Source organism: Platalea leucorodia (genome assembly GCF_965183815.1).
Source record: "Platalea leucorodia genome assembly, chromosome: 9".
Lineage (NCBI taxonomy): Eukaryota > Metazoa > Chordata > Aves > Pelecaniformes > Threskiornithidae > Platalea > Platalea leucorodia.
The window spans coordinates 25,642,751-25,667,437 of NC_138831.1; the positions used below are offsets into that span (position 1 = coordinate 25,642,751).

At 42.5% G+C, this 24,687-nt stretch overlaps 1 protein-coding gene across 1 annotated transcript in view; it reads right to left on the minus strand.

The window, feature by feature from the left end:
- Positions 1-21,273, minus strand: part of WNK2 (WNK lysine deficient protein kinase 2) — a gene marked incomplete at both ends in the record, with an annotated part of 108,898 nt that extends 87,625 nt beyond the window's left edge. Inside the window, one exon of the mRNA XM_082322573.1 lies at positions 20,494-21,273. Within this exon, the coding sequence (XP_082178699.1) occupies positions 20,494-21,273 (780 nt within the window). The remainder of the gene's footprint in view (positions 1-20,493) is intronic.
- Positions 21,274-24,687: the final 3,414 nt, after the last annotated feature.

Here is a 24,687-nt window from a genome sequence, read left to right on the forward strand (position 1 = left end):
CTTTGGGGTTTTTTCCAGATACTATTCTTCAAATATCTTTATCTTCAATATCTTTATCTCAGTCACCTCCTCCCCAGACTGGACAAACCATCTCTGACTGCCAGCCATGTACTCTAGATCTCTACTTGCTCTTGTAACCACGTGTTGGATTCTGACTGACTAGTCCACATCTTTCTTGAAGTGAGATGCATGAAGTAGTTCACACTGGATAGCATGCTGTTGGTTATCCAAGGGAATTGTCCAACATTTTATATATAAAGATTGGGGAACATCAGCTGAAAGCAGAGTTCATGGTTCACAACCCCCTGCTGATACATATCCCCACTTTTGGGAAGCATGGAGACTCAGCAGGTGTTTCATAGATTCTTAATTAATGTTAAATCTGAAAAACAGATAGCATTTCAATGGTCAGCAGCCAGTTGAGTTGACTGTTCAAACTTTGAGCTGTTGATTTAGTCTACCTGTGGGATCTGAAACACAATACTGCTCTAATCCATTTTCTGGAAAATCCTTCGGGTATCTTGGTTCACTCACTCTGCCTTAGAACCATGGGACAAGAAGAAAAATCCAGAAAAGCCTATAGGCACTGCAGTACTTGGGATAGTAATCTTTAAACAGAAACAGCTTTTCAGAAAGGTTTGAAGTGGCTCATACATCCCAATTAGATGCCCTCCTAAACCAACACCTCAGAGGGGGTTGTGCTGCTTATTCTTATCAGGGCACCCTCCTTTCCCGGTGACTGTGTTCACAACCATACCACCTGGGCAAGCTCACTCCTTTGCACCTTCCCCCCAGCACTGCTGCTTTGTACATGAGTGCATGCTTTCATTTCCCACCATGACAAGGCAGGTGACGAGTCAGACAGAAAAGGTGCTGCTCAGAAAACCAGCTGAAGAGCAGCACAGATCCTGTGTCACAGCAGAAAGGCAGAGAAGAGAGCTCAGAGCTTTTGCATGATTCCCTGCGATTGTAACGCACAGGCAAGGAGAAAGAGTAATTTGGGCAAAACATTACCCAGAGGGAAGAAATCCTCCAAGCCCCAGCTCACATTAAAGAATCAAGCCAGCTTCAGCTCAGGTGAAGGAGATTCAGATGGAGATTCAGACAATCCCAGGAGCAAGGGGCTAGGAAGGCATCCCCTGCTCTGACTGCACGTTGCCCACAGTTCCCAGCCCCTGGGCTTCTCTCCCTTTCCACAACCACCCGTCCCCATTTATCCCAGCCCCTCGTTTCTCTCCTCCTTCCATGTCCTGCTGAGTCTCTTAAGTCACCTCTCTTGCGAGTGTCCATTCATACAGTTTATCTTCCCTTGGAAAACACTCTGAGTGCCTTCTCAAGTTTCTGCTGCACTGACATTACATTATTCCCTCCTTAACTCCCAGGAAAAAACAAAACCAAAAGCCAGATCAGTGCAATGTGATTTCCAACAGTGGCCAAATTCAACCTGACACCAGCTGGGTGTGTATCAGGTTCAAGGCTACTGTATAGCCCATAATGATAACCCACCCATAGGCAAACCAGCAGGGCAGAAAGCCCTTGGTGTGCCTGACACAGACAGAGGCAGTGCCACTTGAACGGCTCACTCATCTTAAGACCGTAATTAACTCTTTCCTGAATTGCATTTTCCCTCTGTGTGCCTTAAGAGTAGTGACTATTATGCAACATTTGGGGATCAAAGAAAGTCTGGAATAATCATATTCCCCTTGCTTTGTGTCTTGGTGTTAAATGTTGAGCCTGCCTTTCCTACCTGGTCACATTTTAGCTGTCCTACAATTCGCTAGCAGACAACAGTACTTGCTGTCCTTTACATCCACGTTACATAACTGTGCCTCTGCATGTGGACAAATCTCTCCAATATCAGCTTTAACCACATTTTCCCATCTACGTTCACAGCAATTTTGAGAGGAAGGAACATTAGGAACTCACTCTCCTGAATCATCGTCTTGCCTTAATACCACACGCAACTGTGCTTTCAAAGTCTGCCCACCAAGAGAAAAAGCCTCTGCAGAAACAACCCATGGCGGGGGAAGAAGTAGTCCTAACAGCAGTCTAACCTGAAGCTGTATTTTCACAGAGGCTCTGTTAGAGCCCTGTTTCCAAACAGCTCAAATTATTCACCTATTTACCTGTGCCAGCAGAACACCAAAGGAGAGCAGTGCCCGCAGGGCTACAAGGAGCCTCATGGCCACCACCAACAACCAAGAACCCAGCCCAGTGGCTCCAACCACCACCCGCTGTGATCCTGTCACAGCTTGTTTCCCATCCCTGAAATACCTACACAGGCATTGCTAAACCAGCAGATTTCACAGCTGGTAACCCAACTAATTCTTGCTTTCTTGCACTGCTCCATGCTTTGTCAGACTCCCTCTCCCAGGGCTCGCTGCCCTACAGACAGAGGTTCATCCAACGGAGATGATACCACACTCCCTGACCAACCTGGCCTGCACGCTTTGCAGAAACGGAGGAGGTACAGAAGCCATTTGGGGAGCCAAATTCCCAGCCTCTGCTGTCAAAGCTCCATTTCCGATGATAAAGATACCCGAATAAATTCCTCTGAAGTCGATCTCTCTTCATCTGCAACAACTGAGAAACAGTGTTCTTTTATCATAGAAGAATCTACTTTTTTTTATATTTTTAACTTTATATACAAGATTTTTTGTTAACTGTAGAGTATTATACAGCACAGCCAGGTATTATTATGTGCCTTGCTTTCTTTATAATAAAAGTTTGATTTGAGACATAATAATTTACATAATAATTTATTTAAATTATTATGTAAAGTGAGGAAAGGATTTCCTCACTTTACATAATAATTTATTTAAATTATTATGTAAAGTGAGGAAAGGATTTCCTCACCCAATTAAATTTGCAGGCTCTTGAGAAAGACATTTAGGAACATTTCAACCTAAAAAAGATGTGAAAAACAGATGCAGAGAATACATGTGATCTCTTAAAAAAACCCCAACAAAACAGAGAGAGGTGTGCACTTAAATCCAGAACAAAAAAACATCTCTTAATTTAAGTAATACAACAGAGCTTAACTAGCTTGAAATAGGACTTGGAAGAAGTTATAGGAATAGGTCTTTTCAGAATTCAGGTCATAAAAATGTAAATATTTGTGACATTAGTTAAATTGGGATCCCTTTATAACAGAGACACTCATCTGGAAGAATAACTAGCTGGAAATAAATTGATGAAGCCCAGGTAATTATCCTGGGTAAGCCAGGACAGCCTCTCATTATTTACTAGAAACCTAAAGAAAAAAAAAGCCACATTTAAAGGAAGCCACCACAGGCCTGTACATATTAGTTTAGAGGACGTTCAGTTAGACTGAGAAGAGGATATAACTAATAATTTTCTTATTACAGCTTTTATATGTTGGCTGCTGTTCCAAGGAAAGATGGATTAAATACCACATCTGTTTGGTTGGACTTCAAATTAAAAGCTCTGTGATGACCTTTCATTCCCAATAGGGTGTTTTGGTTTCAGTTGATCGTTTTTTGTTTGGTTGGGTTTTTTTCTGTTTTGTTGTTTTGGGTTTGGTTTTTTTTTTAAGCCTATTAACTACATTAGGTTCTCCAGAACATTACCCTGAATAAAAATGGTTTCAAATGTAAGAGACAAAAATAGGATAGGAAATAAATACATCAGAGGCTTGGCCTACAAATTCAATTCACAAACCTCCCAGATTTCCACTCGACAGATGACCAAGGGGAGCCCTTGGTCCTGCTGTGACAGACCTGAAGCCCTCCTCCAGCCCAGAGCCCGTCTGCACAGGCATGCTCCTGGCACGGCCACTGCTGCTGGGCCAGCTTTCGGCACCAGCAGGTAGGACCGTAAGCAGACAAAAAGAAACAAACACTAAGTCCACGCGCCACAGTATTAAGATGTTTCACATAGAGATAAGATTTTGCAACTTAAACACACACAGCCAAACTTTTCTAAAAACCTCACAGCTCAGCCTTTAATAGGATTTAATATTTCCAAGTTTCAACTAAGGAGGCTGCCATGGGAAAAGACCAGCCATAATCTGCAGCTTGTGAAAGGAACCAGGAAATACAGGTGCAGGAAATAAAAAGCCCTTACCTATTGAACTTTAAAAGGAGAAAAAAAACCCAACCAACCAAAAAAAAACCACCACAATGAACCCTAGGGTAGTTTCTTAATTGTGTTTAAATTCACATAGCCTTTTCTAGAGCTGGAGAAATTTAAGTGAAAAAGTCTGGGAGTTTTCTCCCTGAAAACTGAGACAAGGCTGGCTAAAGAAATTTTTCTCATCACACCCAAGACATTTCCATGGGAAAAACCCATTAATTCCCACTCTAATAATACACCTGTAAAATGTACATTATTAAAAAAGCATTTCAGGAGCTAGCTCCCAGCACATCACAGGCTGCCAGCTACTGAGACACAACACCCATTCCCTACTTGGGAAAGCAGCACATGCTAGATCAGCCCTTCTCACTCTTTCCCCCAACTATGACATTAAATCCAGAACATTTCTCTTTACCCCTTTCCACTCTTTCAATTAACCTGATTATAGAAATAATCTGCAGCATTTCTCTGCCATGGTGCAAAGAAATAGAGCAGTGGGCAGCCTCCCTGGGAATTAATTACTATCAGCACACTATGCTGAGCCTTTTATTCTGACAAAAGCTTGTTTTATACCAAGCTCTAGATGAGAAAGTTTTCAGAGACCACTCATTTTATGTATTTGTTTCAAGAGTGCTAATAATTTGATTTACTGCAAATATCACTCTTTTTCTAAAAGATGTATTTTTAGTTTACAAGACTAAAAAAGTACGAGTTGGAGCTCTAAGAGGTTCCAAGTAGCTGTAGTTAAACTCTTGATATCTCAGAAAAGGGTACTCAAAAGTATTCAGCAAAGGGCTTCTTGCAGGAGGAGGCTGGATTAGTCTTGCCAGCAGATTTAGCCAAAGAACTCAATGGTTTGAATATCATAAATAAAAGTAATAATAATAAAACATCAAAATCTAGATACAGATTATCATTCCATACAAAACCACCAGAACATTTTTAAGATCGAAGAAAAACTTTATGAGTCACAAAGTGATTTACTTAAAATATTTTAAAGCTTTGTTTTCAGAAGTTTTCAAAATTAGATATTCTAGGAACAATTTATTGACTGCAATGAAACAAAAGTTTTAGCACAGCCTTCCTTGGAGCTGCAATTTCATTTTAAAGATCAGATTTCTCAACTTTCTAGCATCTTAGAGGATCATAGCACAAGATCAGCACCATCTTATACACAGTATTCAAGGGAAAGTTGATGTATCAGTTGCAGTGTAAAGAAACAGTTAAAACAGTTGTAAAAGCAAGCCTTAGGTAGAACTCTAACAAGTTCACAATCCACATAAACCACTCCAGGTACTGCTTAAAGAAAGCACCTGAGAATTTCACAAACTGAAGATTATTTTTTTTTTTTAAATCATTCAGGCATACTTTGCCTATCAGAAGTACATTATATATTCTGCACCACTACAATTAAGAGTGCCACATACTGCAATTAATTATAAAACCCCACATACTTAAAAGGGTCTTTTAACAAAGAATATTCATTGTGATGGTCTTATTTAATAGTTGCTAAATTTAGGAGGACATCAACAATTTTAGATTCTTGTATTTATCTCAGCTGTACAAAAATTTTATCCTTATTATGATTACTATTGCACATTTGCGTGTTTCTTTTAAAGTAACTCTCACATCCATCTTATGGATATGCAATAAGCAAAGACCAATCAAACAAACAGTAAACACTTGCCATGAATATGAAAGTAAACAGCAACTCAGCAGGTGAGAGCAAAGTAATCTAAATCAAATCACAACACAGCCATTACTTAATGAATTCCCTGCTCCACTTGCAGTATTGTTACCAGATATATCACATCAGCTATTTAACAAGGCTTAACACTACAAAATGAACTCAGATAGCAGGTATAATGTTCCTTAAAATGGCTCCTTAAAGGAAGGTAGAATTACTGTATTTTTCTCTGAAAAGCAAGGGAAGTATTTGAGCATGTATTTTCACCACCACATCCAGGGCTAAGGAGAAGACAATCCACTGAAACACTGACTCTCTAGCTATGTTGTAAAAATCTATATATTTACAAATATGCTGATGTTGCATTGTGTTTTCCTTTGTTGAGATGACAGCTCTGGTACAGGCTTACATACTGCTGCTGTATATAGCTATATAGTTGCTTTCATTATCTCTCTTCAATTAAAAAAAAATTATTTTTCTTGCAAGATTGAAGTGAACAAACAACACTCTCAAGACCTACTATCATCACACCACTATCAGTGCAAGGAATTATTTTAAAACCAGGTAAATTTGCATGGTAATTTTGGGCAGACCTAAGAATAAAAGCTGCTGCTCTGGGAATGTTATGACATTTCAAAATATATAGCATGCTTAAAACACAGCCTGAATATAATGCTTATTGAAACAAATGCATAAACCCTGGCTCAGGGATTTTAAACTTGGGTACATGAGCACTTTAGAAATAGTATGCAGCTTTTTTTTTTTTAAACTGAGTTCATTAAAACAGGTGAACAGGCTTTCATGACCAATTATTCATCTGTCTTAGACCTCTAAGAGTAACTAACATTTCAGCATGTTTAAGATCATCTAGTTAAACCAGTCCTTCCATTTTTCCATTCACACAATTAAACACACTGCTTTGTCACAGATTACAGTTCATTCTGACCCTTAAATATGTATCCTCTGAGAAAAATACATGCAAAACTGTACTAAGTTGATGGAAAAACTGAATACACATTGTTCAGAATTGATGCAATGATGATAAACAAGGAGTGGTTTTTACTTAATTCATCCAGCCTGGGAAATTACTTTAAACAGGCTTGAAGCACTCCACTGCATCCTCCATATAGATTGCATAGTCACTCATCCATTATTATACAAATATGTTCTTTGTAGCACTATAAATAATGCAGTGCACTGTTTTGCCAGGCTGTTGGTGGGACGCAGAAGAGTGCTGCCCCTCTAGAGCATGGCTCCGGCAGCAGCGGGACCCAGCAGGACCCAGTGCTTCCCCAACACCCCAGTCCAGCTACTGCCCTCCATCTCCATGGGACCCCTCCGGAGCAGCAGAGTAGCATCTTTGCAGGACACATGCCGTCAGCACCAGCTGCAGCTCTCGTAATGGCACTTGTCCCCCATTACTGGAGTTTGGCATCTTTCACACACTTAATAAACTTATGAAGAGCAAGATAAGACTAAGAAAACTCATCCCTTCTAGTTATTTCCAGTGGTTGTCAAAAAAAAAAATTCAAAGGTGGTTTTTCAGCCTTTGTTTCTTCAGGAAATAAGACTGCACTGACACTGTGTGTGTACATCATCCCTGTTGTCCACAATACATCTAGTAAATCAGGGTAGCAACTCACAGAAACAAAGCAACTTTCAATTTTCAGTAAAATTGATATAAAAGGGAAAGAAATTCTGTAGTTGCTCCCACTGAAGGAAAAATCGCAGAAAAAGCATGACCCTCATAGCTGTAAAATCCAGAAAAGCACATTCAGAAATAACCAAACTGTGAGAAGCAGCTTCACAGGGAGTTCACATCTTCTTAGGTACCGACGACTCCAACTACAAAATTATTTCATTAGTTACCCTGCTGACAGAAATCCATTTTGAAATATACACTATATATCTTTTAAGGTACAAAGGTCACAGTTCATAAGAAGTTACAGAGTTCTCTCTTTTTGCACACAAAAATTAGCTCAGTGGAAACATTTTAATGGCTTTTTTCCTTTCTCTAATTCATAAATTAGAATTTCAGCTCTAAAAATCAGAAGTAATGCAACGAGGATCACAGATAAAGCATGCATAAAATACACAATATATAAATGTTATCAAAGCTTTTTTTTTTTAAAAAAACACATTTACAGCACATGTACTGTTACATCATTAATTGCAACATCAGAATTAGGGTAGCTAAGCATCAACAAGGCAGTCAGAAAGACTACAAGTATCAGTCATTGCTAAGAATCAGAAACTACCGATTATTGCACAAGAGGTTATAAAATGCCTTTTCATCTCATGTCACTCGATGCTACCTCATCTTTCTTTATTTCTCTGCAAACTCATCTCAGGTTCATCAGGATTTTCAAAAAGATCAGAAGCTACCACAGCTGTCACTTACTGACGGTCTCACTGCTGGACAAAGAAGCTGCCCAAGAAAACACCTTGCACAACTGGAAGACTGGTAGGTGAAATAGTATCTTACGAGATTAATCAAAGAAGATAATTTCATGGGATTGTGAAGATGACCCTCTAAAGAAAAGAAAGGGAAATGAAAAAAGAACAAATGTATTTATATACACCCTGTGGCAGTGCAGAAGGTGTTAAAAGAGCAGGACCCTGTCCTTATGACTTTTGGGGTGGAAGAGGAGGAATGAGAATGAAGACAGTAAACTCCTTTAAAAGCATACTGGAAAGTTTTTATGAAGCAGCATCCACTTTTAATAAAGCCTCCCTAAAAATACGCAAAGTGACACAGGAACAGGTTGATGAACCACCCTGTGCAATCCTTCCCGAATCTGTAACAAAGCCGGATCAGCATCAGTCGCACCCCCTCCAACACAGACCGCATCCCCCAGCAACAGTTGTTATAAATTGAGTTGTTGTTCAGCAACATCACAAAAAAAAGGAAGAAAAGTATGAATAGATATTAGTGTGGCAAAAATCAATAAACATCCACAGTTCCATTTATTTGCAAGAGTTGCTTTTTGAATACAGCAACTCCATCATCTCAAGTGTCTCATTTCACACACGAGAGTTTGCAGCCCAAACTTAAAGTGATTTAGAGGAAGTTTTCTTTGAAGCCCACATGTGAGTGACCACTAGCCTGTTCTCCCCCTCCCTCAAACCACCTGAGAGAACTCTAAAAAAGTATACACATGCTTTAATAAATGAAGCTTTGTATTTAATGTTTTGATGTTACTTAGAGGAAAAATTGCTGTTTCTAATAGTTTTGTAGCTTCAGTAGTTAAAAACTTGTAATGCTGGCTTCATCTAAGTAAACAGATTCAGATCACACACATTGTAGGTATTAACTATTTCTCATGGTATGGTATGTCAGAATTATCTCTGGAAGCAGTGAACACAGCTGCTTTTCTCCTCTCATACAAGCAGCCTTCCACATTAGCAGCCCAGGTATTGATATAGTGTATTTTGTGTTAGGGGTATGGGCTTTGGCAGAATGCTCAAGAGTGGGGTGGGGGGATGGGGGAGTGGAGAGGGAACGAGAATTCAAGTAGTCAAGCCACAAAAAAAAAAAATCTCAAAATATCTATCATTCATACCAGAGAGTTAAAAAGAGGTTTCACTTCATTTTCCTCTCCCAACCACAGATATTTGCTACAAGTTTCTTCCCTCTGTACTTCAAAAAGAAGGCTTAATCATCTTTCACATACAAGGATTCAGAGAGTTGTCTATAGCCTAGAGGAAACTGCTGGGTGCCTTTGTAGGAGTACCTTGTATCACATGGCAATCTATCCAGTTGGCTTAATTTAACATGAGACTATAAAAAAAATAAAATGCATAAAATTGACCTGGGTCCAAATGCACTCTGCTGAAAGCACTCACAGCTCTGACGCCCAGTCCTCCAGCTGCTAGTGCACTGAAGGCACCATGCCTTTTCTGAAGATGAGGTGCCTGCAGAAGCTGAGGTCTCTTGCATACAGCCCGTATGGTCTCAGTGTTAACTTAGGTCAGTGTCCCCCTTGTATATAAACACAGCTGGGACCTAGACATGAACTGTTCATCCATTCCTCAAGTAGTTGAAGCCAAGAGACCTCTGTAGAGCACACCTACCACACTGTGAAAGGACTGGTTGACAGCACCTACTTTCCTCTTACATGACACCTAAAAGGGGTATTGCCTATCTCCCTCCCCATGACAGCAATACCAAAGGACTTAATGAAGTGGGAAGATGCATTCCAAATTCCCATCCCCACCTGCAGCAGTCATTGGAGCCCCTACCAAAGCCTCCAAACTACTACACCTGCAGCTAAGGGAAGGGCAAGGAGCACACCTGCTGCAACTTCATGCCTCCAAGACAGGAGATTCTTCTATTCTCAGATAAGAAGTGAATCCCAAGAGGAACCATTGGAGCCTGCTGGATAGAACACCCCTCCAGCAGAGTGTTTAGCTACAGGTCTCACCTCCCTCCCAGGCAGTTCATGTGTCTGAAGACAGAGCAACCAGCTGTTGGATGGAGCCTTCCCCATTAGCAGGCTGCTCATTTGGGTCCTTGCTCCAAGCTAACACAGCTCACTACCCACACTGCTGGCAGCAGGCCTAACAGGTTACAGGTTGCACTTTCCATCTTGATCAGAACTGGCCCCAGATGTCAGAGTTCACCACCTGCTGCCTGATGCAGGTCTGAAACCAGTTTAAGCAGACAGACCTTAAGGTCTGAAATGAAGGCTCCAAAGTGAGTTTTCTATTTAAAGACTAAGTGATCACTGCTACTTGACACCAATAGGGCTCAGAAGCTCTTGGCAGCCTAGAAGGATTTATAGCTCAAACTTGCTTCAGACAACTTTAGTCCAGTTCAACAGTCTGCTGCGCATCTGAGGACCAGCAGATTATCAGCAGAAGCTTTCCTGTCACTTTTTTTTTTAGAGGGAAGTTACAGAAAAATCCCATTTCCCAGAACAGTGCTACAAGATCTTCAAATTAACAAGGCCCTTATAATACAAATAACTCCCAAATAACACATGATGTTCTTCCCCCCCGTCACTTGCCCCCACCTGCCTGTGCCGGAAATTCCTGGAGCTCAGAGGCTTTGATTAGGCTGAACTACCACAATGACTTTTTAAATTTATTAATGTCAACAAAAGATGTTACACAAGTTATTACAACTTGGGCAAAAATAAAATTAGAAGCCTGGAGGGCAGCAGGGACTGATGCTACATCCCCAGAAGCACATGCAAAAAACACCATGCAAGGGAGAACATAACCTGAAGAGCCAGGATCACAGATAGGCTATAAGCAACCATTCTAGGTCATTCTTACCAATTCCTTTTACCCTAATACAAATGATTGTGTATTTTCTCTACTTCTACTATTAATTTATATATGCACAAACAACATTAACATGAGTGGCTTTGCATGTACTTAGTCATGATTGCACTGTTTGCCAAAGGACAAGATATTCTCATCCTCCATTAGTAACCAAAGGCAATATAAGTCTTATTGTAATTGAGACAAAAGCAAGTCCATTTTATTAGTGTAACACTTGCTTTATTATCTACAACAGTCTTCAAAACAAACACTGATATGAAAGAGAAACAAAACAAGTTCAAATGAACATAACCATGGCAATTTTCCTTAATTAATCAGTAAAGCCTAGAACAAAACAAACCTATGTGGAATCAGTTTTACAAGATCTAAATTTTATCAGATGTTTCAGCAGAGAGCTGCACAGGCCTGCAGCAATGAGATACATCTGCTGGAAATTTTGTGATTCCCCCCTTCTACACTGTTCTATTTTAATAGACAAAATCAATTCTGCTCAGTCAACCACCACAGCTGTATTAGCTCCAGCAAGTACAATGGGTCACCGAAAATGTTGCTCTAACTGAAAAAAATCTAGACAGCACCAGGAAAAGCAACATTAAAAAGCTGCTTATTGTACAAAAATCTGGAATAAACACCATAATTTTAATCCTTCAAGCACATGCCAGCAAGAGAAAGGAACATCCATTTCAGGAGCAGACACAGGCAATGCCTGTTTTATACTGCTTCTGTAAAATACTCAGTTCTCCATATATGAAGTTACGAACTGTAATTTGTTCTTTGTAATAAAAAATTATAAAAATAAAATTATTTTATAGAATATAAACAATTTTGTTATTTAGCTAAAAAAACCTTCCTCCATCTGTTCAGTCTTACTGGGTTTTAGACAGTTTTAAGCACTTGAAACACCAACAATGGCATTTGGACAAGCCCTGCTAATACACGAATACATGGAACAGAACACTATTGTGCTCTGTACAGAACTACAGCTTATTAAGGCCCATACTTTGCTAAATAGTTAATGGAAAAGGTAAGATAGTTCCCCAAAAGTATAAACATACCTGGAAACAAAAAACATCAGCCATCATCCATACAGATTTACATTCAAATTCTCTGAAATGAATGAAACCTTTCAGGTTTTCATTTTCTTAGAAAAAACTAGGAATCAAAGCAGTTTTAAGTTTACTTACCTAGCCAAAAATTACATTAAAATTCAAATTAACTTTGGTAAAAGTGCTGCAGAGATTCATAATAGGATCAAATACTGCTTAAGGCGTGTTTAATTTTCCTTTAAGAAGTCAGGAATGAAGATCACATTGAATTCACAAAAGATAGCCAAGTAAGAAAAAACCCCACAAATGTTATTTGAGCCTGCATTGTCCTGTCTGTTTTCCTCAGAATTCATGAATAAGTGTTTTGTACCCCTCTGTAGCAAACAACTGAAGAACAGATGGTATTAGGTCTTAAGTTACTCCTTGCTTGATAGTTTAAGCAACATGTATATTCCCATAATATGATATTTAATTTTACCCATTACTCCCACTGCATATTTAACCACCATATTATACAGCCATTACGTTGTATTAACACAATACAGAAAAATTATTTTTCAGTAAATCACTTAAAAACTGATTGTGTACACTGACACCTGATATGCGTGCCTGCATTTTAATTTATATGAAAGATTCTGGAGAAGGAGTAAAGAAATCCCATCAGCTCCAGAAATTTGTTTATTTGGAATAACACTGTAGCCACAAGGGAGTTAGACTATGGCATGTTTAGTAGGTGTAGTAACTTTTTTTTTAAAAAAGCATTGGTGGAATGATGGTGAACTGAAAACCCAGGTATGTAAAACCATTCAAGCCTGAAATGAAGCATCTTCCAAAAACAAAATTCAAGACGAGTACAATTATATGAGTTTACTTACTGTTTCTTTCAGGGATTGAGTAGAAGGGATATCACCACACACCATTTAACTGTACATATTTGGAATAAGCCAAGTCACTACTAAAACAGAACAGTCACTCTAGAAAGTTTTTGGTACACATTTATTGCCAGCTGATTTAGATCTCAGTCTTAAGTTCATCAATCCCTACAGATGACTGGCTGGCAACTAAGATGCTTCCTAAGGCTTAGAGGTGTTCAGTGACACCCTGTGTCCACATCACAGGTGATCACAGGAGACACAGGACTTGCAACCCTCTTTTACATAGGAATGATCATCTGCAAGGAGAAAATCAGAACAGCTCAGAAGCAATGCAGCACCCAAGCTAATTTGTAATGGACAAAATTCCCAACAAGCAAGCTGCTTTGGATAAACATCATGCCAAAAGGAGGTATGGACTTGATTTCTTTGGAGGACAGTGAGATTTTATTCAGGGATATGGGAAGCTGCTTATGGTTTGAAGATTACTCAGTTCCAGAGCAAGGGACCAATCTAATACATAAGACAGGCTCTATTTTGTGGTTTATGTGGAAACTGGATTTAGAAAGATCTACAAGTACTCTTTGGGAAGAAAACAGAGATATGGAGAATGAGGGTGCACACCTTGCTTTTTACAAATCAAACATCTCACACTTTCACAAACTGATCAAAGCCTTTTTCTTAATTGCTCCTCAGAAGTGAAATGGAGGCAAAGAGGAGCTAAGACTCCTCTCTAAAAATATAAAGAAAAATATTCACATCATGTACAGCAGAGATTTGAAAGTATCTATCAGTTTTAACAACTAGTCCAGATGCCACCACAGAAGAGGCTGCAGCCATTCATTGTTGAGATGTTGCAGAGAACACAATTGTAAAACTCATTCCTGGTAGAAAGGCAGGTTTCTCATCTCAGAGCAGGCAGAAGGGCAGTAGGAAAGTAGTGAGCTGGTTCCTCCATTTCAGAGCTACATAGGAATTGCAAGATACTAGATGAAGGTTGTTTCTAGCTGACTTCTCAACTCCATGGAAAAAAACAAACAACTTTCCCCTTCCTTGCCAAGCTAGGTTTCAGGTACCCCAAAATCAACACTGGGAGACCATCCATGTTTTTTAACAGGCCAATATGACTTCAGGGAAATAATGCATTTCAAGATGTAACTTCAGTTTCACGTGTACAAACTTAACCAAGAAGAAAACCAGTTCTGCTTCTGCATGACCGTTTCAGATATTCTCCAAAGATTATTTGCATAAACCCCTCCTATTTCAGAGCAATGAAGATGTCTCTTCCAACAGGAGTGCTGAGTGTCATATATCTCACATGACATGCCTTTGGCTGCCCTTCTCTTATGCCTACAGGCTGTCTGGGTATCATGCATCAGCACTTACCTTATATTTGTTTTCTGGCCACTCAGACCTACCACAGAACCTACTGAGCATGCAGGTAAGTATTCTGCTGACAATCAACAGCTATGTCATAGCAAGCCTAAAACCCAAACTTCCCTGGTCAGACAGTTGTAGCGAGCTCTTCTCAGCACTCAAACCCAAACCTACCACTCCAGCTAGGCTCCTGAAGCATGGGAGATTTATTACTACCACCCTCCTCAACAATCCCTTCATAGCTGATCCTTACAGTATGGCCTCTACCCTCCATCTACCCACCCAAGAGTCATTCTTCCCAGCCTCTGCAGCCTCTCCAATCTCTCAGATCATGCAAAAGATCCAGATAACTCCAGTAACCAACAGCTGAATTGCTATTGCCATCCTTCTTTTGGCACATTACCAGTGCCACTGAGCTTTCTTCAGACCTCTTTTACACCCTAATCACAAAACAAGGCAGCAATCAGACCATAAACGTAAGCACATTATAGGCAAGTCAGACTGCATCTCAAGTGCAAACATTACTAAGATGACAGCTTGCAACATCAGCTTTTTTCCCTGTCAGCTGTGGACAAGAGATGACCAAAGGGACCAGAAATATCCTTTACACCAAGTTCTGGTTTTATTTTAAGTCATTTCCTCTTCCTGAAGAATTTAACCAGGATTAAAAGAGCATACAACCAACCCTTAGGCAAAATGTAAAAAAGAAAGGAGTCTTACTTGATTCAAAGGCAGAATATGAAGTCTGACCCAGCTCTATTTCATTTAGTGAATTTGAGAAGCAGTCTATTAATAGTTTACTACCATATCCCTATCCTGCTTCTCCATGTCACAGCAACAGCTATACTAAAACACCAGTGATACAGGCATGTGTTTTCATATCAACACTGTAAAGCAGAGCTAAACCAATTGTTTAAATTTAAACAGAAGTCACTACCTCAAGAATTAACTCAAACCAGACAAAATTAGTCTCAGAGTTAATTTAATATGAGCACACAGCAATATCAGATTCAAGTTTTCAGGCAGTCTCCCTCCTTTCCTCTCCCAAACAGATTTTCTAAATCATTCTGTTAATTTACGCTACAAAGTTTACCCAGCCAATGAATGAACAGCATGGATAGTAACCAACTACTATTTCAACATCAGATGAACGCTGACAGCCAACAAGGACACTACAAAAGCCAAACTACCACACCCGTGAAAATCCTGAAGATGTAGCCTTTTTCAGAAAGAAATCCCCCAGATTCTTGATACAGGTGCATAGGACATCCTCCTCCTTCCACATAATTTAACTCCACATAATTTATTTTTGCCAGAAGTGACTCGCCAGCTAGAACAAAGTGAACTTGCTTTAACATTGTCCACTTTACAGGCTCCCACTTTTAACCATGCAAACGTATCCACTTATGCAAAAACATCTGAGCCATGGACCTTTGGTATTGCTTTAAACAACTATCACAGATCTTCTAAGCAGACATAGGACAAAAAACACCACTTAAAAATTTAAAAAAATAGTTACATAGGCATCATAGCCTTCTCTCATACATAAGGTAACACACTTAGAAATAAACTGCATGCTTTTCCTCCCTTTCTCCACTCAAGCTAGAAATTTCACTTCAAGGAAAGATTATCAGCCTTAGAAACAAAAATTAGCAAGTTCACATAGGTCTTGCATTAATGATTTTAAATGCCCTTTTATTCACCTTGCATTAAAACAAAGTCTAATCTCATCCTGTACTTCTGGAATATTCATGCCATATTAAAAATCAGCCAGCTATCAGCCAATCTGGATGATCTTCTCATTTAAGGAATAAAAACCGAGATCAAGAAAATACATTATCTGTTCCCATATTAATACTGCATATGAATCAAATGAAAGAAGTGTTCAGAAACACATCCACATTTGGAACTTAAGTTTCAGTTAAGATCTGTGCCCTCCAAAAATTTGAAACTCCTGAATTCTGAGTGACTTAAGACATACAATGTACTTTCACGTTTTTTTCTTTGGTTCAGGCAGTTTGAAAAGACTGGCAATGACATAAAAAGGAAGGAGTGCTGTAAAACTATGAAGTAAACCACTTATCTTGTAAAGATAACTAAGTTTCTCCCTACAGAACTATACTACCAGAAGCTTGGCAGAAAAGGTGCAGGGGGCAAGAAATTGCCACCTGAGAGCAGCATGTCTATTTGTGGTTGTTTTACTGTTACAGATCCCTTGGTTTGGTGGTCATTTGGAAAATGCCATCAGAGCTATTTAATACCCTTGATTTCTAATTTCAGCTATATGGGCAGCAAAGGAGAATTAACCTCTGCCCATCCTTCACTCTTACATAGCTCTGCAAATACCTCTAACATCCAATACCTGAACTGACTTCTGTCCCAAGGAGCATCAAGGACTCCCACACATTCTCACATGGGGCACCTGGAGGCCAAGTGTCCTGAAGAAACCAGCATCCATCTAAGTACTGGTATGGAGAGTGGAGAACAAGTCTTGGGCAACCAGTGGAAAAAGCCTGACTTCCCTGCAGTGTTCACCAACAGGCATTCCTCACCTCCCTACCACAGGTACAGCAACAGCAGAATGAGGCAGTTCATCCTTTCCACATTTTCAAAGAAAACCAAAATTAAATACAATCAAACAGAAGCTCAGTATTCACAGTCCAATCAAGAACCATAAAGTACAATGAGGCCTTTGCATTTGAGATAGTACCAGGTTTGACTCTTCTGCTGTTCCCCTGCATGTTCCCAAAGGGAAACAGGATGGGAATTTTGAAACCATTCATCTAACTAAAGAGTATTTGGCTTGCCAGCAGTAGATTGGCAAAAGCCTGTATTCCTTATTCATGACCTAACATTTTACTTAGGAGTGCAACACTGAAATACTGTTATGTTGAAGCCTCACCACACAGCAATTGTATGCCACCAATTAAGATTAATTATAGCTGTTGAAAACCCTAGAATGCAAACCCTTCCAAACTGCAAGGGGACACTAATCCTGCACCAATACTTCAGTTTCAGGAAGGAACAATAACCTTATTTTCTAGCTAGAATTTGACTACAGCTTTCACATCTTCAGACAGGTCTAAACCCCAGATCTAGTTTCGTTAGCATTTGGATCCTACCCTAATCCAAACCATGATTTCGGTTCTGAACCCTAAAGCCATCTTTTCAATGAAATAAAACCACTGAACAAGAATGGCTCGCAAGGTCTTTGTACAGACAGACAAAAAAAGAGACAGACACACAGGCAACAGTACAAGTGGGCTGAAAAAAATGCTGAGCAAAGACACGAGGATTAATGCCTGCATGGAACCTCAACACTGCTAGTTTTTAACTCTCCAGCTCTAAAAGTAACAAGCACAAGTGCATCTCCAGGAGAAAGACAAAGTACAATTTGTTGCAATTTTTCCACAAAAAGGCTCTGAGATGGGTTTTGATGGTATGAGACTGCATTTTGTCTTCAACAGATTGGTGATGATGGCTTCTACTCAGTCTTCTACTATGTACATCTGAACTTAAAATTTCCACAGAGAAAGAGACAAACGGGGGCATATCTAACTGGCACAGCTTACAGAAAAATTTTCCAAATGCCTTGAATAAAGTGATTACTTGACAGCACCCTCTTAATGTTTTCCCAATAAAACCCCCCAGCTGAATTAAGAGTACTCTACAAGTCCAAAAGCCCAAGACAACACACAGCTATTCACACGGCCTGATTGCTTCCTTCATGCAACTCATCCTAGAAGGACAGGCTTTAATCCCATGGTGATTAAAGACTTTTGTCATTCAATTTGACTTTCTCAATCCAGACTAAATACTGGCTTTCAAAATTCACATACCATCTCACATTACTTGGCCTCTGGCATCACCTTCAATGTGCAGGGCAGAGAGCAATGTTTAAGGAGCATCAGCAGCCCTCACCTACTTCTATCGATTTCTCTAAAGCAGTGGAATAGTAAAAAGAGCTTTCTTTCTACAGTTAGAGGCCTAAAACAAATTCTGTATTAAATTGAAAATATCTAGTACTGAGATCTGATTTAAGCTGAAGCAGATATAATGGAAACTAGTGGGAATTAGGGAACTATTACAGATGACCTCTTCACATGCAGTCTGTTCAAGAATTCCGGAATAAGCATAACTAGGAATAAGAAAGCCAGTCACCAGGTAAGCTTCATACTGCAATTTTCCCTTCACAGTCTCTAAGTGTAAACGACCCAAACACTGGAATTTCAATACACTGTGCTCTCCAATACATTTGGCAGTCTTTTGTAGCTAAAGCTATTCTGTTACAGAAAGTATGTTGAAAATACATCTATTTCAGTTCCCTTGCTAAAGCATACTAAAAAATCTGGCAACAAGATGAATTCCTGATCCGTGCAATCACTCTGCAGTGACAGAGCAGGCCTGCACTGGTCAGACCAACAGCTTCCTACAGACAAGCCTTCCCTCCAACAGCATCCCAATTATCATCCTAAATGAATTTCAGGCTACCGAAGTAAAAGCCTTACACGCTCAGGATTCAGTTTCAAGCTGAAGCCAAAGACCAGGCCTGCCTGGCAAGGCTCTCCTCCCAGCAGCACCAGCCTCACTCAGTTCCCCTGTAAATGCCCTTTGCAATCCCCCAGCCTCTCCCCCTTTCCCTAAGACCCCTCCAGGGCTCCCTCCAGGCTGGGGGGAAAGAGGGCTTAAACCCCTCACCACCAGCCCTTTGGGTCTTCTGCTTAGGAAGGCTTCGCTTGCCCAACTGCTGTGGCTCTATATTTTGCATTTCTGTCTAATAAAAGCCATGGGACAACATGATAATGAAGACTGAGAAGTGCTCCCCATACTTGTTATTAAGTAAGTAGTGCTGCAGTGAATTATGATTATATTCTGTAATGAAATCATTAGGGAATAAAGATGTGGCTGTACATCGATCCCCACCTATCCCAGGAAGCCAGAAGTGATTTACAAACAGATGGGGCCAACATTAAAAAATAAACAAACAATCAAGAGCTCAGGCTTATTGCATCACATTAGTTACATGCTATTCTCAAATACTCTCACAGGCCATAAAGCTCAGTCAACCAGTGGCAGTTTAAGGACCCCAAATTATAACTGTTACATTTTCTAGTTCCCACCAAAATGGCAAAGTAACTCAGACTAAGTAATAGCTCAAGGGGAAAAAAAATACTATCTCAGCTTTTTTTCTTTTAGATAGGTCTCATTCAAGTGGAGGCTAACAGAAATGAAGCAAGTAGCAGAGACTAAAAGCTTCACAAAGAAAAAATTAAGCATGTACTACTGTCATTTTTACAGAAGTGAGAATATAAAAATCACTAAGAAAAGGGTAACAGCTATGTCCCAAACCAGCAAAAGACAGTATCTAAACCTTCACTCTCTTTAGATACTACGGGATGATTTCACTCTAGAGATCTAGAACCCAAATCAGATCTTTTATTTAAAAATCTTCCTTTGAAAAGGTGTTTGGATAGACAGGTCCTTTGACTTAACTGAAGCACTAGATCACAATGCCTAAAAAAAGGCAAGTACTCAGGTGCTTTCAGATGTTTGGTTCACAAGCAGCTAGCAACAGTCACAATTGCAGAGCAGGGGAAAGGGCAAGGAAGGGAGCAGCAGATCTTCCATCTTTATGAAAGCATAATGCAGTTATATTTGTAGAAAAGGGAAAGTTCACTCCTGCAAATGCTCTCCAACTTCATTTATGTTCAGCGTCTTTTTAATAGACACCTGCTGCTCTGCTCCTGCTAAATTGAGCTGCTGCTTTCTGAAGCAGCTGGGGGCAGGGGGGGAAGAGAGGAGCTCCGTTTAGCTCTTTTCAGCATGCTTTGCGCATTTGGAGAGAGCGACTCGTGACTCTTTTATGCAATGTGACAGGTCCTATGTTACCATCGTTAGTGTCAGTAGTCAGACCCCGGGGCTGAAAGGGTTAAGCCTGGGAGGAGTATACATAAGGTGGTATATTCAGAGCCAATGAGAATATTGGGCTATAGTTAGACACTGGATACTAAGCAATGGTGACTACAAAGGCTGCTCAAAGCTGAGCTGTAGATGACACCGGCATGTTGCCCTTAGCTCCTAGGCTTACAAAGCAGAAAAAAAACACAGGAGGATCAGCTCGGCTTACCTGAAGTTCACACCACGCAACTTCCACCCACGTCTCTGTGTCCAGACCCTTATAGACCGTTTTGAAGGATCCCCTCCCCAGTTCAATATCAAACTTTAGGAACCTGCCATCAAGCGAGGTGGCAACCGCTTTCATATCGGCCTCCTCCTCAGGCTCCTCTTTCTTAGCCTTGCTCTGATCTTTGGAAGCATCCAATGCCTCTTTCCTCTCCACATCTTTGCCAGCCTCCTTCTGCTCTTCAGCCCCCACGGCACTGCCAGGGGCTGGCACTGCCTTCAGCCCCCCAGCAGGCTCAGCCTCCAGGCACACCTTCTCCACGGTCCCGTGTCCTGCCTTTGCCCTCTCTGCAATTATCCTCCTGGTTTTAGGGAGCAGGATAATTTTCCTCTGATGCTCTGACTCGGGAAGATCGAAAGCAGGTTCCTCCTGGTCCGAGTCCACCACGCTCCTCCGCAGGAACCGCTGATGGACCATTTTGGCATCCCTGGAGCAAGGGGCGCGGAGCGGCGGGGCCGGGGCTCCCGGCATTGCAGCAGCGTCCGCGGCCGCCCCGCTCCTCCTGCCACCGGCGGGTCCATCAATATTCATGCTCGTCTCCGCAGCCGGGGGAGCGCTGGGCTCGGCAGTCACTGGAAACCCGCCACGGCCGCCGCCGCCTCCTCCTCCTCCTCTCCCTCCCCGCCGAGGTGCCGATCTGGCATCGCCCCCAGTTTCCATTAGGTCTGAGGTTTCAGCGCCTGCCGCCGCCGCCCCCAGGCTGGGGAAGTCACCGTGGTCCATGCCCGCGCCGAGCCGCCACACCGCCACCTGCGAGAGGCAAGGCAGAGCGCAGCGCCCTGACGCACCGGCGGCCGCGGCTCGGGCTCAGCCCCAGCCGCCGGACACCGCTCCCCCCAGCCCCGGGGCCCGCCCCAGCGCGGCGTGACCCCGGGCAGAGCCACATCGGGGCTTCAAAGCGGGAGGGCTGCGGCGAGCCGGGCTCCCCGGGCCGAGCCGCAGCCACCGCGGCCGCCCTGCCCGCCCCCCTCCCTCCCCGCCCGGGCAGCCCCGGGCTCGGCCGCCTCACCTGCAGCGGGGGCGGGCAGGGCCGCGCACAAAGGCGCGGCAGAACCGCTTACTTACGTGCGGAGCGGGGGCCTGCCGTCCTCAGCGCCATGGACGGGGATGAGAAGGGCGGCGGGGAGAAGGGGCGGGCACCGCCGTGCGTGCGCCTGTCTGTGTGTGCGCGCCGCGGAGAGGGTGCCGAGGGAGCCGGCTGCCGGCAGCGGAGCTCCGCGGCCCGCCCCTGCGCGCTGCAGCACGCCCCTGCCCGCAGTGCCGGCCTCCCCGCTCCGCTCCCGGCGGCTCAGGGCGCGCGGTGCACCCCTGCCCGCGGCCAGCCCTGCGGCAGCCTCCGCCGTGGCCCCATGGGCGATAGGCGATGGCCGCCGCCGCCGCCGCCCCCCGCCCACCCCGGCCCCGCTCCTCCGCCCCGGCCCCGCCGCCGCGGCGCTTTTGTCAATGGGAAGCGCTCCCCCGCGAGCGCCCCATTTAAGGCACCGGCGCTCGGCGGCCGCCAATGAGGCGGCGGAGGGCGGCCCCCCTCCGGCCCGGCCCGCCCCGCCGCCGCCGGAGACAATGGGAGGGACCCCGGGCCCCGCCGCCGCCTGGCCCCGCGGCGCGGGCGGGGGCCGGGAGGGGCTCTGGAGCAGCGTCCTGAGGGGTCGACGGGCGTGGGGTGCGGGTCCCGGCCAGGGCCCGCGGCTCCCTCTGCTCTCCCGATTCGCGTCCGGCGGGGAGGTGGCTGCGCCAAACAGCCGGTTATTCCTGGGTGTCGTTAAAAGGAAGGTTACTTAGAAGAAATCAAGTATTCTTCCTCTTCGTCATCTTTCAGAATCCTTCAAACGTAAGACGTGAATCGGGAATAACTCACGCATAGCGTTTGATAACACAATACAGCACCCCGCATTTCAGCGCTGTGGGTTTGAACACACTGTCTGCCACTTGTATCTGGGTTTTTCTTTGTTTGGGGGTTTTTCTCTTCATTCCTAGCAGTTTGTGAATCATTCTGTGAATATTGACCTCATGGTTTATTATGACTGACACTTGGCATTAGGCTAGGCTGAGGGAAACTTCAATCTGAAGACCAAGTTGTGCTTCCCCTTAGGTTAGGTTGGAGACATGGGACTCTTGCTTTGCTAAGGACTGCACCCATCAACAGCTGTGACCTTCTGCTCTGTAAATTCATGAAAGCACTCTGGTCTCCACTACTGTCAAGCTTGCTTTTTAAGTATTAGGTTCATACAAACATGCCATATGTTTTAGTAATTAAAATTTAACTAAATAAAAAAAAATATGAGAAGGTTTACCAAGTAATTACTCCCCAAGATTTCTGAAGGAAAGGAAGTTGACTGCCAGGCAACCATAATTAGTTTTTCTTGTAATTAATTCATTTTTAGTTAAGGATGATTAAAAAAAAACTTTGAAAGTAAGAAAACAGGTGGCTATTTTAAATAGAATCTCTGGTGTTTTAATTTTAAAAAACATGGTTGATGACTAATAATTCAACGTTACGGATACATTCAATCTTTCAGTGGTTTGTTTTTCAAAGTGTTCAAATATATATGATATTTCTAGGACTTGCAATTGTGGCATAAAACACAGGTTTGCATGATGTATAGAAATACAGAATTACCTACCATTAGTTCTGTATGCCGGGCTCTTCTTACTCCACAGACAGGTTTAATAAACAGAAAGCAGTATGAAGTTACCAAGAGAAAAGCAGGGAAGGTTAAGAGCTCTGACACCTTCTCCTAGTTATTACCTAAACTTGACCTAGAACTCTCTTCACAGCTAGAGAAGTTCCCACCACCATGTAGGAAAAAGGACAAGATTCAGGCTCATGAGATGACTAAAAGTAGCAGGCAACATTTCACTCAGCAGGCGGACAGAAGAAAATGGGGAATATTCTAGAGCCAACCAAATACCCAAAATCCACAAACAAGAAAAATATGAGGAAAAAAATAACACTTGTTCCTCCATTTGCCTTTCACTGCCAGGCCTTCTTGGAGGAAGGCAAGTATCTACACATTCACAGGGAAGGACAGCATCACAAACCAGACACAGGAACACACATGGACACTGCTGAGCTGCACCAGCGACTCCTCACCAGTCCTCAGTGCTGGGCAAGCGAAGCGAAACCTGTCCTCACAACAGCTTTCTCACGGCTGAGTTTCCTCTGGTGTTTGTTGTGCTGTCCTATGTCGAGATGGTGCCTAGCGCTCTTCCCCTGTCCATTTGGCTACTGAAAAATTAACATAATTTGCATGTCACAAACTTAATCATGATCCACTATCAAGTGCTCTGAATCTCTTTATGTGGATGATTTTTAATAGTACTTAAACAGAAAGAAAAAGCTGCTTCACACTCCTACTGTTTGACATTTTCCGTGCTGCTATACATTTGCTCAACAGCCTCAAGTGCGTACCCTTGGACAGCAGTCTGGCAACACTTGGCCATGTGCAGCATCAAGAGGATCAGGGATCGGCACAGCACTCTGGCTGTATTACGCATACAGAGTGACGTGTTAGAGCATAAGCAGCTCTGGAACTGGTGCATCGTCTGATCCAGTGCTTCACGGCAGCTAACGATGGCCCTTCCCAGCAGAATGATGCTCCCTAGCAGATAGAGAATCATTCTTTAGCCTTCAGGAGCTGCCTATCCAGGCCTTCCCAGGTGTCAGTAACCACAATGGACACGGCAGCTGCAGAGACATTCAGCGCTCAGTTCTCTAATGCTCTCTGTCTGAGCAGTCCGACAGCCTGCCTGCCATTCCAGTGCACACCCCTGCTTGGCAAGGAGAGCTTGACAACTACACAGGGTGGACTTTAAGGAAACCTAAAGGTAAAGACTGACACACTCTTCATTTCTACCATCTAGCCAAAGACTCCTCAGCTGATGTGAACAGAGTCCCACGAGTTACATTTCCATAAGTTATTTTATTGAGTTTCTTCTAACTGCCTCAATTTACCCAGACAGAAACACGTTATTGATTCTTCTGCTGTCCTGATGTCAGCTCTGTGTGAGCCAGTAGACAGACAGACAGATAGAAAAGGGTATGCTTTGTTTCCAAAAGGCATAGAAAAAGATAAACGGTTACAGTTTTCCAGATTGTTAGAGCATCACCAGAACAAGCCTGAAGTAGATTCACCACCG